The sequence below is a fragment of the Natator depressus genome, chromosome 3 (assembly GCF_965152275.1).
Source record: "Natator depressus isolate rNatDep1 chromosome 3, rNatDep2.hap1, whole genome shotgun sequence".
Lineage (NCBI taxonomy): Eukaryota > Metazoa > Chordata > Testudines > Cheloniidae > Natator > Natator depressus.
Window position 1 is genome coordinate 72,454,793 of NC_134236.1, and position 14,399 is coordinate 72,469,191.

Sequence of the window (14,399 nt, forward strand, 5' to 3'; positions counted from 1 at the left end):
AGTGAAATTTTTTTTAAATTGAGGAATTGAGGTCTACAACATGGACTATAAACATGGAGAACCTCTTCTTGATTGGTCAACCAAAATGAAACAGATTACAGACACTAAATTAGAGACATTGATAATTAGAACTTAAATACCAAGGTGATGGGTGCCTAAAACAGAGAGAATCATAAATAAGGACTAAACATTGAATTTATTTGCCAAAAATATATTCAAAGCAAAGTCTATCAACAGACTGGCTAAAATGGAAAGAATATGATGTGTTATAATTTGCACTGAACTTCATTTTCACAGTCTTCCATTTTTTCAAACAAATAAAGGTCAGCGGCAAGACCTAACTATAAACTTCTCATGGTTGTAATACCTAAATACAATTAAAGTCAGGCACTGAATGTGTATCTTGGTACAGAAATTCTGCAAAGCATAAAGAAATACCACACTTAACATACTAAATCCATGGCTTTTTCACCTTGCAAGCAATGGCAGGCTACATATTCTGGCTCCATGAGGCTGACCTGTTTGGCAGAAAGGTCCACCTGAAGCAGATGACCCAAAACAGGGAAACCTTTGCTTTAGAGGCAGCAGAGTTGTGGAGCTGTCAGGTAGGTAGTTTGTGTAAGGGATCTCACTGTTTCTAGAGCTCAGTGACTAACATTCTCAGGCTCCTCACTCTTCTGCTTCCTCTCCCATCTGGTCCCACAAAAAGTGCAAGAATTGCTGTAGTCCTGCAGTCCTCATTATATGTAGCTATGTGGTGGTGAGGGGTTAGGAGGAAAAGAAGGCTATGTACTTCTTAGAAAAAATTAAATGATCTGGCAAAGTGTGAGTAGAGACACACTCCCTATTATTGGAAAGTCCTGTGGGGTCCTCCCTCTTTCCACCGATCTCCTTTTATGTGGGGAGAGCAAAGGGTAGTATTTGGGCCAAACATCCCTTCTCTCTATAGAATGGGGCCATCAGACAGAGGTAACCCAATAACTTACAATTCTTCCCTGGCTATCTATAGCACTATAATTACTAGTATTATGGTAAAACACAATAGGCAGCTCATCACCCATACCAAAATACAATGGTAGTAATTCATATCTTCCCAAAATATAAGATTTCATCCACAAAAAAATGCTACGTTAGCACAAACTCCATCCTTTCTAGTTCAGATAACACTATAGTATATCATTTTTTCCTACTAAAAATGTTAATTGCCTTCAAACGTGAATACATTTTACCTGTGGCTTCCTCTAATGTGGCAACATCTAGTCTGGGACTATAATTTCCATAACCAGCAGCAGTAAAAGCACGAATCTGGAAAACGTACACTGTTCCTGGTTTCAAATTATTAATGGAAGCTGAAGTGGACTTGGTTTTTACTGTTGAATAAGTCCTCTCTCTTTGATCCTAGAAACAATAAGACAAAGGATGAAGTTATATTTCCAGGTCAGATTTCATTATTGTTGCACACAAGCAACTGACAACTGGTCCTGGCAGTTTATTTCAACTTGCTGTGGTTTTTTCCCCCCTTATAAAGAATGTAGCACACTCTGTGGAGCATTACAACACTGTCATTTCATTCAGGGGTTCTTAAAATGACATAAAATTTAAATGGGAAGCACATGCTGTTAGTCATAAAAATCCAGAGATAAAATGATTGCCTTTGTGCCTCATTTCCTCAGATTCTGAGGAACAGTTTGATCATCAGTAAACTCCAAAGAAGTTCTCTGTTGGTTGAGGAACAACATTAAAATGGTATCTTCACAACTCAGCTCCTACATTTAATGAAAACAATTTCTCGTATTGTTCCACAGTAAATAGTTTTTATCCTGAACCCCTTATTCAGACAACTCTGACTGTCCTCAAAAGAGATAGGAAGCGCTCTATTTTCACCAGAGCAGTGCTACTTGCTTTCTTTTCTACAGCTTTCTACATCTATTTTAGTGCCAATAGCGATCTACCAGATACTGGACCAAACATGGAGGTCCTTGACTATTAACGCAGATTTCACTCAGGCAAATTGACATTGATTCCATTCCATAACGTAAAACAGATTAAAAACGGAATAAGGAGTTCAGGATTTGGCCCAGAAAAAAATAAAAATAGCAATATCTATACATAATTATTCATTTTTTAAATGCTACACAAGCTGTATCAGAAACTATAAAATAATTCAGATAGCAACCCATACAAGGCATTTGCTGGGCCAAATTCTCTTTCCGTGTAGATGTGGGCAACTCCGTTGATTTCAATGGCATTTTGCCCAACTATACCAGTGGAGAATTCTGTCCACTGTATTTCAGTATAACAACAAAGCCCTTGTGTTGAAATATAGCTTTTCATATGATGTGTCAGATTTCTTGTACAAGATGTGATAATGCCTTCTCCCATGGTTTGTCCACCCTGTCTTTTGAGTGAACATGTCAGATAGTGTAGAAATATTTTTTCATATCTTCCCCAAGAGGAAATCAATCTATAAGCATGGTTAGGGATGGTGAAATGTGTGTGTATGTGGGGGGAAGGAGAGGAAAGGGGATGCGGAAGGAGAAAGAAGCAGAAATACCAGGAAATGGTGAATAGTACTGTAAACATCAGTAGAACTTCAGAAGTTCAGAGTTTGGGTTCAAATACATAAACTAAGCTTATTTGAACTTTGAAAACCTCTTGAATTTGGGGGAAAAAGTGGGCTAGAAATCTCACAAGAACAGGCTTACTTGTGAGATTTCTGGCACTTCCAGTTCCAGCCCTAGCCAGAAATCAGACACGAAGAAACACTTATCAGAACATGTCAGAACCTTTGAAACTTTTGTTTGGTTCTAAAACAAGGTGAAAGTTCAGGAAATTATATAACTGTGTGACTCTTCCTGTAAGCAAGAGTCAGACACACATTTCAAATTAAAATACATTTGCTTGTACATGCATGTGAGCAGTCCCACTGAATTCAAAAGACTACTCCCAGCTGCAAAGTTTAGTTTCTGAGTGAATATTTGCAAGATCAGATCCTTAGTCTTGAATTCTCATTAATTAATTTAATTTTAATTTATGACTGGCAGATATTTCCCTTATAGCAATGATTTAATACATTTATTGCCAATCTCCTGTTTGCACAACTCACTAAAACAACACAAATATATTGAATAAATTATAAAAATCATATTCTCATGAGTCCTATTCACAAAAAGCTAAATGTTTTGTGATTTCATCGAGCATTTTCAGTGTTTTACGAAGACCAATGATGATTTTTACAGGCAAGAAACTATTTAGGATATGTAAAAAATAACACTGTTTAGTCACTGGTAAACATTTGAAGACTTGGAATTTATCCAAGATAGAATTTCACTGTTGTGGGTCTGTGAAAAAATGATTTAACTTGTAGAAACAGTAAAATTTCTATTGCAAGCTATAAAAATTGAGGTATGCAGCTCTCTGACAAGTGTTGTAATAAGAGTAATTAAACCAAGTAACTCAGAGTTATGATCATTAAACTGTCTACCTTTTTACTCTCCTTTCTAACCCATGTAAAAATAATCAGATAAGTATATTTGTGTTATTCAGCACAGAAAACTAGATGAGACATTTGATATTGGATACAATCTGGTCTCAATTTAATTGTATGTTACCTAGAAACTTGACATACTCAGCTCTGAAATAAATATAATGATTAGCTTAGATATGGAGTTAAAATACATCCTCAACAGTGATCACAAAAGAGCTCCTTCCTTTATTATATCTTAATTCAGCCTTTTTTTAGAAGCTTTTCAGCATTAATTAATATCTTGCATGTATAGAGCATTTTTTTAACAGAGATTATGGATAAAATCCTGGCCTCAGTGATGTCAATGGCAAAGCAACCCTCATCTTCACTGGGCCCAGGAGTTCACGCTACATATACAAGGATAACTTCACCCATCATGGAAATGCAACCACTTTCTACCAACACATTATTGAGAGCTTTTAGGGGAGCAAGTGAAAAATAATTCATCCAGCTGACATTTCAGGGAAAATGGATGAAGATTTGAGACATCAGGTCTAACATGCCCAACTCTGCAAAAGTGCCATAGGTTATTTTATTACCAAAAATGATCTGGAGCTTTGTTTTATGTCTGATCTCAACAGCACATTTCCAACAGCCTAGAAGTATTAAAAAAAAAGGGAGAAGAGACAGAAAAGTCACAAGTCTCTTGCAAAAACATTCACAGTCCTGCTTACTGTAATCATATAAAAACAAGCAAGATAAGCATGCTATCGAGTGGATGTTTTCATTTGTGTAATATACAAATACAATATACAGAACCTATCATAATAATAAATTAATGGGATAGGAAGACAGTTATTAAAAATCAACTACAACCTGAAATGACACCAACAGATAATAGCTGGTATAATTACCATGGCATTAAAATTTGCCCATGGAAGAGTGGGATGACATGATGCAAACAGCAAATTGTTGTGCATTTCACATGCACTTACTTTCTCGTAATACTTGATTTCATATTCAGTGATGACTCCATTAGGATGTTCTGGTTCCTGCCAGGAAAGCTCCACGCTCCTCTGCAGCACTCGCTCTTTCATTACTTCGCTAACTTGCGAGGGAGCTGTTTGGACGAGATGTGTCAATAAACCATGAGCAAATTTGCTGGATGTCTCAAATCAAATGTCACTACCGATCAGTCCCATGCTGTGCCACTTTCATTAAGGTAAAGAAAAGCACCTTTTCATAGCTCACAATTCAAAAGTTAATGAATATTCAAGCAGAACCTTATTACTGTTCATAAACCATAATAGAAATCTAAATTAAAGTGCAAACAGCAACAAGATAGCATTGTTCAAGCTAGTGCAAAACTGGAATTGATAGGATCAGAATGACAATTAAGCAAATGAATTCTAATTAAGCCAGGGAAGTAGGTTTTCAGATTAATCTCCTGTGGTAAATTAAGAGTCCAAATATTTATTACATGTGTTTTGACAACACTTATAAAAAAAAGAAAAGAAAAATTAAGAGAAAGAAACAAAAAGACTATCATATTCAGGCTGATTTCAAAAGGCTGCTTCCAGATCCAGTTCAAACAATTACCAACAATGTTCTTTCATGACTGAATTTGCTTGGTAGTGAAAACTACATAGTAAACATCACAAACCTGTTTCAATTATAATCCTTTGTTTTCACTCATTCAAAACATTCTGAAACATTCTTCCTTTTGGGGTGAAATTTTCAAGGCTTGATCTCAGTGCTTTATGAACGTTTGACAAATTAATTAATACAGTATGTTCTTGTGGAGTGAAGAGGTAAAACAAAACAAAAATGAACCAAAACCCGCCAAACAAGCAAACCAAAAAACCCCCAAGCCCCTATACTCTATGTTTTTTCTACTGCATCATTCTTTCGATAAACATACTACAAAAACCAGGTGAATTTTGGAACTTGAAGCATGGTGTGCAAATAGTGTGACACCACAGTCTCATTTGAAAATATATTAGTCAGGTAATAAAGTGATAATTAAGTTATAAGTGATTGAAAAGGTTTTTGCCCAAGTCATTTTGATTTCTCTTACAACAGATCCAAGTTCTGGGTAAAAATAATGTATGGGTAATCCTGTCTAATGATACTGAAAGGTGGCAGATTTTCTTATTTATTATTAAATGGATCTAGTGACAGAAGTGAGCTGTAGCTCACGAAAGCTTATGCTCAAATAAATCTGTTAGTCTCTAAGGTGCCACAAGTACTCCTTTCCTTCATCTCACTAATGGGTACTTCCAAACGTGTGGAGACAAAAAATTACAATGTGGAACAGAAAACTACCCAAATATGACCACTTTGCAAATGTCAGTTGTATGACATTTTAGCCCTGTTTGATGTTACCTCTTGTCCTTACAACATTCCCATGGTATACCAAGCACAATCAGAGTTGGATCCTACTACCGTTCAAGTCAATGGAAAGGCTCCCATTAACTCTAATGGTGCAGGATCAAGTTCATGTAGAGTAAGTTTATTAAGAGGGTCTAATCCTCCTCCCACTGAAATCAACGGTGAGATTCCCACTGTTGTTCATGAGAGTTGGAGCAGATCCAGAAAATCTATTCAGAGTAATGGATCCATACATTATAGAAGAAATCAAAATTAGAAATAAAATTGATTTTACCTTTGTCAGACACAGGATCCACTGCTCTGGTCAGATGTCATAATTCATGAGAAGTGACCAACTATATATGGAAAGTAATAAAATAGCAAACACCCACAAAAATAATCACTACCAACAAAGGTAACAGGTGGCTCTGGGGCACAGAAAAAGAATCACTTAGTAACGCTTTCAGAAGATGGAAATAGTCTGACATTTAAAAGATGCAGCAAAGACTATTCAAGTAGTTCTGAAACTAAAAAAAATATTGTTTCCCAGAAGAATCCCTGCCCCTGCTTTTTTATGCATAAAATTACATAATATGTAAATTTCATTCCTTCTTTAAATATCACAAATTTTCAACTTGAAATCAAGGCACTTAGAAAAGACTGAAGGATCTGACATCTAGTATTTGCATCCAAAGAAACTAGCAACTCAGTTTTGCCATTGTTAGAAAAAGCATATATTGACAACCAGGCTTAAAATGTTACCCATCCAAGATGTCGCATATGCCTGTCAGAATAAGCCTCAAATGGGAGTTTAAAATAACTTTGTGAAAGAAGATAAGAATGAGGAAGATGTAGTTAGTATGCTAACAGGCAGGAGGAATTCCTAATTCCTAAAAAAAGGAATTCTACTTCCATTCATTTGAGCTGGACAGGAATACCCATGAATTATGTCACTCCTTTGGAAGAGTGTCAACAAAGGAGAAAATCCTTTCTGAGCATGCTCCTTGGCATCTTAGTTTTTTTTTTAAGAAGATCCCAATGAAACCCACACCTTTTATGATATCATAAAGTTTCTCTTCTATTATAGGAGAAGGGGCTGCTGCACAGGGGAAATGGTAAAATTCTCACAGAAATGCACAAAACTCAAGCCTTAAAAAATGACTGCTTAATATCAGCAACAGGAGAAAATCATCAGTGAAAAAAAATATTGTGGATCCCATGATTTTTAGGAGTTTTCCACAAGTTCTCCTGAATTCTCTAAGATTCTGAAAGTCATAACCTGTTAGTCAGGGAAAAAAAAGTTAGTTTAGTTTTCAGGCATGCAGATAGTGCATCATTTCACACTATGATGGCTGTATCTCTAGCCAACTAATGGGCCTGATCCTACTGATGTCATTGGATTCAGACTCTATCCATAAGGAACCCAGGGAAGATCTGGGGCCTTTTGCTGCAGCAAATGGGCGAACTCTGCTTTCCTTCACCCAAAGCCTAATTTGAACCGCTTCCATTCCAATATTAAGCATGGGCATTTTTCTTCTCTTAATTTAAAGAATACGCAAGTTAAACTCTAACATTTATGTTAATTCAAAATTAAATGTTGTATAAATATAACGAAAAAGTCAAAATATCCGCAGCATGGCCAAGTTAATGTTGCTCTAGGAAACTCAATTCCTGCATTTCCTAATCTCTTTTTATTTTTATTGTGCATTAGTATACCTTTTAAAATGTAACCTATTTATGTTTCATTAAAGGGCTCAGAGAACCCAGGGAAACAAAGGATTCAAAGCATGCCTGATAATTTTCATTATAACCTATTATGTCATTAGTCAATATAATCAAAGTTGAAGTCCCTTAACATAGGCTGCTGAACTGATAAAATCTTATAACTGTATCACACAAACTTCATGGTTTAGTAGAAGCATTCCAAATCTTTCTCTCTCTCTCTCGATAACTGCATGCTTGGAGTATTTTCACTCTAATTAGTGGCATATACTCCTTTGGTAGCTAAGTCTCTGGAATGCAGCAAACCAATTTACTCTGTCTAATTTTCTTTGTGATGATTAACTAGTTGTCTTCTTTGTCTAAATGAGTAGCAACAGCATACTGGCTGAATTTCAGAGGGATCCTTGTGTTCCATGTATCATATTCTATTTCATCCAGTAAAATGTTTTCAGGCTGTTAATTTAACATTTTAGATGTCCAAAATTGTTAATGTTCATACTTATTCTAATACAATTATACAGTACTGAGGTCATCTGAAATTGTTCCCAATGTTCACTCCCTTTGGTTTTATCTGATTTAATTTTTTCATTCCATTGGTCATCCTATTTATTTTTCTTTTAACCAAGGAAGCAATATGAACTACCCCCTTTGGGATTAGTTAACCTTGCTTATCTGGGGATATTGGGAAAGTAGTGTGTGCCATGCACGGCTCCCACTTAACCTCTGGATAAAGCGTACAACAAAAAAGGGATTATTTCATCTTTTCCTTTAGAGAAAACAAATTAAGAGGAGGAAAATTAGATTATTTTGCAAACCTTCCAAGTTATATTGTAGGTGTGCAAAAGTAGTTTGAGTTGGGAACCTTATTTCCTGTTAACTGGCAGCCCTATTTTCTCCTAAGACAGATCTGATTTAAAAGCAAAATAAAATATGTTTTTTTCCTAGTTAAAGGGAAGACTGTGTTGTGTACTAAGGCTAAAAAAAGCCACAATCAGTAATTCCCTTGGTGCAAAGTGGTTCCCAGATTGGTGTAGGCGGCCCGAAGACACATTGTAGCTCTGCCTGAAGCCCCTGACATAGAGCAGGGGGAGGTGGGAGGGATGTTGGTAAGGGACTGACTAATCAGAGTGTTCTACCCTGGCTATTCTGGGCTGGCAGAGCAGTTCACTGGTGCCTCTAGGAAACCACTATGAGTTAGAGCAACAACGTGGGCTGCTCCAACTTTGTCTGGGTGCTGGTCCCAAAATTCAACAGGCACAGAGGTGACTATAAGCCACCTTTACCTGGCCTCTTGGGCTGCATTTTCTGAGCTCCTTGTGAGAGGTGCAGCTCAGAATCAGGGCCTCTGTATTTTTTTTTCCCATTACAATTTTTCTCTCTTGTTCTCTATGGTCATTTTCCCCATAGTCTCTCTCTTTTAATACTATCTGTTTTGTATTCAAGTTTTCATTGATTCCCCCCCACCACCTCTTTCTGGCTTCTTTCTGATCCTTAAACCCATACCCAGACACCTCCTCACAGTCTCTCCTGCAGGATGTGAACATTCATTAACAAACCAATAGAATTTTTTAATCCACATTTCTGTGAGTTGAAAATTTGTCAAAGCATGTTAATCCATCCCTGACAGCACTCCCAGTCAGTTAGGAACCTGATGGTAGGATGGTGTGCTGTGCACTCTTCAACTCCCCGTGCACCATTGCTCCCAAGAGTCACCATTTCTCAGAATCCAACTAATTATTTCGATGATGTGCTCCATCGGGGAACCCATGCTCTTCAGAACACGGTCTGCTACCAACTTTCTTTCTGACATTCCTCACCTCCCGTTTCCTTCCTTTGTGCTGACACAACAACCAGTACATCAAACTCTCACAGCCTACCAGGGCTGACAGGTGGATGTCCCTACACATGCTGCAGAAGAAAGCACTGCTAGCATGACAGGCACTCAGCACACCCCTTCACCATTTTTTAAGTGCTTTAAATACACCATTCAGAACAAGAAAAAATTGATTTTTCACTGGTTTTCAACATCTTAGCCATAGAGAAATATAACTTTGCTGGGCTTTGCTGATAAAGCCTTCCAGTTATATGGATTTCAAGCTGGTCATCATTTTCAGATCAGGTTGTAGAAAAAATTAAAACTGAAGTGTCAAAAGGAGCAGGATATTCCAGGGAAATACTCTGCTATGGAGAGAACATTGCATTCGGTAGGGCAACGTGTTACAATCATCTCCCTAAACCAACCACGTGACACATTATTAATAATATATATGAATACTTCTAGATCGACAACTGCAACAACAGTGTTAGAAACTAATCCTTTACACCCAACTTTTTTTAACACTTTTTTTTAAAACATGCTACTTGCCCAGGCCTTTACCCTACATCCTGAGCTAAATAAATGTACTTAGTCTCTACAGTTCTCAGTCCTAGAATTTTCCTCAATACAATGTGATAACATTTCCAAAGCACAGTGACTGATGTGAAATGAAATGCTTTCCTCTTTATATTAACCTGAAACCAGAATAATAAAAAAAAAAACAACCAAAACAATGTCAGCTGAAAAACTGAAAGTATGGGAAGTTGGAGCTTGCTGTGTATCAGCAAGTAAGGTATTGCATGAGCACTTTTAGCACAAAATCAACTGAAATGCAGCTTTCATAAAAATACTTTGCAAAAGACAGCTACTCAGCCATTTCTCCAAGATTTGTTAGACTTCAAGTCCCGTACATCAATGCACTGCAATTACACCCAGCAACATCAGTCACGGAAACTTTTCATTTGATGTGCTTTGTGAGAAATCTGTCTTGAAATAACATTTCCAGGCAACAAATATACATGTAGAAGTGGAGTTTGCATTAAACAAAATTGCTCAAATCCTTAAGGAAAGAGGGGTTCAATTCTGCAGCTATGGATTATGTGAAGAAGTCCTGTTGAATTGATGACAATAAATACTGCAAAACTGGGGGATCCCTATTACAAAACGATAGTGGAACTATGGATGCAACTGGGCTTTCCTTATCAGTGTTGCCACAATAAGTAAGTGAACAGAGTTGACTGTTTGTAATATATCCCTTTATTTTATGACAAAAATAAGACACTTAGGACAATCAGGGCTTGATGCTAGACTCATTGAGGTCAGTCACAAAACTCCTATTTGCTTTAATGGTACAGCATCCTAACAGAATTTCTTGTGTGGCTTTTGGCCTTGTCCTTTTTTGCATCCCCAATGTATGCTGCAATTATTCAGAAATGGTAGATTTTTCATAATGCAGTATTCAGATCTGCTTTTATATCACTGCAAAGATTTATTTTAGGCTACAATAAAATTACATGAAATATTAACAACACTTTTCTATAAGGGCATGTTGTACCAACTGATGAAGCATTCAGTATTCAGGTATCAGTCCTAAAAATGCAAATCATAAATGGAAGTACCAATCATACCATTACCGATAATATATTTATTTAAATAATGTCTCTTTCAAATATATATTACCTATCTGTTTTCTGTGCAGATTATTGTAGACTGGAATTGCTCTGAATTTATACCCGTTTTATCTGAGCTCGGTATGTGGCCCATTCTATACAGTGCATGCAAAGGTCTACGTAGAAAGAAACTGAAATAGGAAAATATTAGGATAGGACTAGATTAGTGGCTCTCAGCCTTTTCAGACTACTGGACCCCTTTCAGGAATCTGATTTGTCTTGCATACCCCCAAGTTTCACCTCACTGAAAAGTTACTTGCTTACGACATCAGACATAAAAATACAAAAGTGCCACAGCACACTGCTACTGAAAAATTGCTTTCTTTCACATTTTTACCATATAATTATAAAATAAATCAATTGGAATATAAATATTGTACTTACATTTCATTATATAGAGAAGTACAAACAAGTCATTGTCTGTATGAAATTTTGGTTTGTATTGACTTCACTGGTGCTTTTAATGTAGCCTGTTGTAAAACTAGGCATGTATCTAGATGAGTTGATGTACCCCCTGGAAGACCTCTGTGTGCGCCCAGTTGAGAACCACTGGACTAGATTATTGTTAGCCCTTTTGTGGCTGTTCAAGGAGGGAATAAAAATCTCCCCATTTCTCCATTATTAGTCCTGTGTAAGGACTGTAGCAAATTACTGTCCCCCCCAATGCAACTAGGTAATTTTGGAAGATGGTGCAGCTCCACACCATATCTTATGCTAGACTGTAGCTAAATGCCACAATTTAACCCAGGGAAGATATGCCGGCACTGACTTCGCAGTCTCTCTGGGTTTACACAGTCATAGCTAAAATCAAATCTTGCCCCATGTCTGCGTGCATTGTATAATTTTATTGGTGTAAGTATTTCCCTTATTTGTTTATTAAATTTCCCACAAACATGCAAAGCATTTTCAGGAACAAAGCAAACCTAGCCCATGCTCCAGTATGGCACTGATGCTCAGCTTCGGACAGTGATCTGGTCTACCTCTCTTCCTAAGGATGTTTGGCTGTTTTGAAACATTTGTGTATATTCGTCTTCGTGTTTGTGCTAATGTGCCAAAATCACACAGTAATACATACAAAAGTGGCAGCAGAAACCATGGCAGCTCTTAAACTGAATATTTTTAAATAGTCAAAAATTTACAGCACTCTCACTTTTGTTACAGCGTATATCTCTGGCCCTCGGTTAAGTCTCCACATGACAAAGCAGCCTGTGATAAAAGGTTATTGAGTACCACTGTATTATGCCATTAGTACCTATTGCTCTGAATCAATGACAGAGAAATTCCCCACTGTGTTTACAAGCTGCAGCATACAGAAACATATCCAAATAAATCAGTTATTTTACACTAACAACATCCTACAGAGAAGCCACTTTAACTTCTCCTCAGACACACTTTGCTTTCTGGCTCATAAATATAACACTGTGTGCTTACAATGCTCTGTAAGCTGTGGGCAGAGAGGCAACCAGCTCATTGAACCACTTGGGGATTTTTAAGTAGTAGATGCTAAAAGGCAACAAACTCAAGTAATAGCTGACTGCACTACTCCATTACAGCTTTTTCTCATTGTTTTTGTGGTTGAAAAGCTCCTAAATTACCTGCTGATCTATGGGGAGCAACAGTAAGAATGGCTGTTTGAATATATCTGCAAATCAATTAAGGAAAAGCTAGGAGTCAGAAATAGATTAAAAGGAATCTACATTCCGATTGAATGGCTTTAATTCCCCTTCCACCTCACATATTAGCTAAATATGATCATATTCACACCGTTCTTACTAAAATTATGCAGTTTAAAATTTGCAAGAAATGCCCTTATTTAGTATTGGATGTGCAATAATTTAGTAAATTCCCATCCGTTTGTTATTGCTGATGTATTCAGAATAATTAAAGAGGTTCAATGCTAATTCCTATTATCAAACTCTGTAAGTCAGCCCTGGGATCAGTTATGTGTGCTGTCTACAGTGACAAAATTGTGGGATAGAAACCAATAAGGACAAAAGAACAAACAAAACAAAAACTCCAACTTGCAAAAAGACATAAAACAAACAAACAAACAAAAACAGTTTATGAAGATAAGAACTGAATGTTTGTCAAGTATTTCTGGCCAGAATCTGCTCCAAGACCTGTTGTATGAACTTCCCTGTTTCTTTTGCCTAACATCTGGTACAAATACTACTGGCATCTGTGTGTCCCGTTTTTTTCAAAACTGCTGACATGGGTATCAATCAGCACCAAACTGATGCTGACTTGTGTAACAAGTGACAATATCAATTCCCAAGACATCCACAACTTTTGCTTCCCGAATGAGTTTTGACGTGTCGGGAACAAAGTGGATTCTTACAAATGCGTTAGAATAATAAACTAGCCTTACAACTAACACAAAGAGGCTTTTGTTCTTTAGCAGTGTTTGTTTTCTTCCACAGAAGAAATATTTTTCTATTAATTAGGTTTTTTATTTTTGTTCTGTCTTTTTTTGAGATTCAGCTATTATACTGACTCTTCAAAAGCAAAACATCTGCCTCTGGATTAAAACCCTGACCCAAAGGTCCTGCAATTTATAAAAGTCTCCCAAACACAGAGACGTTGTTTTCCCAGTGGGCTACTCATCTACTTTATGTTTTCTTTCTCTTGCTATTCATCTCTAGTGACAAGTGTCAATTATGGACAAAAGATTGATGGGATGAAAAAATAAAGCACAATTTACAAATCACTTCCTGTGGAAGTGGATAGGTGTAATGACAGAGACTGTTTGCTGTAATTGAATTCCTTGCTGCTCTCTACTCAGTCACCAGAAGATGTCAACTTCAAGGATGTTAGTCCTGGAAAAATATCTTAATATATGTTGACTTTTACTGTATAGTTGGTAATACCATTCAAGCTTAACTTGTCCACAAACAAGAATAATATTTCTGTAGGGAAATATGATGCCTGACGAATAAAACAATGGTTTCAGAGGCCTGCACACTGGTATGATTATGTTTATTAGAGTAGGATGTCCAAGCGATACTTGAATACATTCCAATTTCAGAAAAAACATTTTGTTTCAGACACAGCCAACAAAACCCTGGAGATGAGTGCCATTAAAAAAAAAATCACTGATCAAATATTAACTGCAAAATGTATAAATATTCCATAAAGATGTCAATGGAAAACAATAATTAGTACCGTGCCACATTCAAGGACATAATTGTATGCCTGGAGAAAAAAAAAGTTTTCTTTGCTAGCACTCCTAAAATGTGTACAATTTCTGTTTCATCTTTCCAAATTCATTTGAAATGCATTATAATAGCACTGCTAACAGTGAGTACATTTATGCAAGCAAAGCAGGTGCCAGTCCCAGAGATTGCAGTGAGAGTTC

The 14,399-nt window shown here is 36.7% G+C and overlaps 1 protein-coding gene across 2 annotated transcripts in view; it reads right to left on the bottom strand.

Moving 5' to 3' along the window:
• EPHA7 (EPH receptor A7) overlaps positions 1-14,399 on the bottom strand; it is a 176,561-nt gene that overhangs the window by 33,185 nt on the left and 128,977 nt on the right. For both annotated transcript variants that reach the window (XM_074948122.1, XM_074948121.1), the window contains exons 6-7: positions 4,462-4,586; positions 1,230-1,398 (exon numbers count right to left, since the gene is read on the bottom strand). In XM_074948122.1, coding sequence (XP_074804223.1) covers positions 1,230-1,398; positions 4,462-4,586 — 294 coding nt within the window. The remainder of the gene's footprint in view (positions 1-1,229; positions 1,399-4,461; positions 4,587-14,399) is intronic.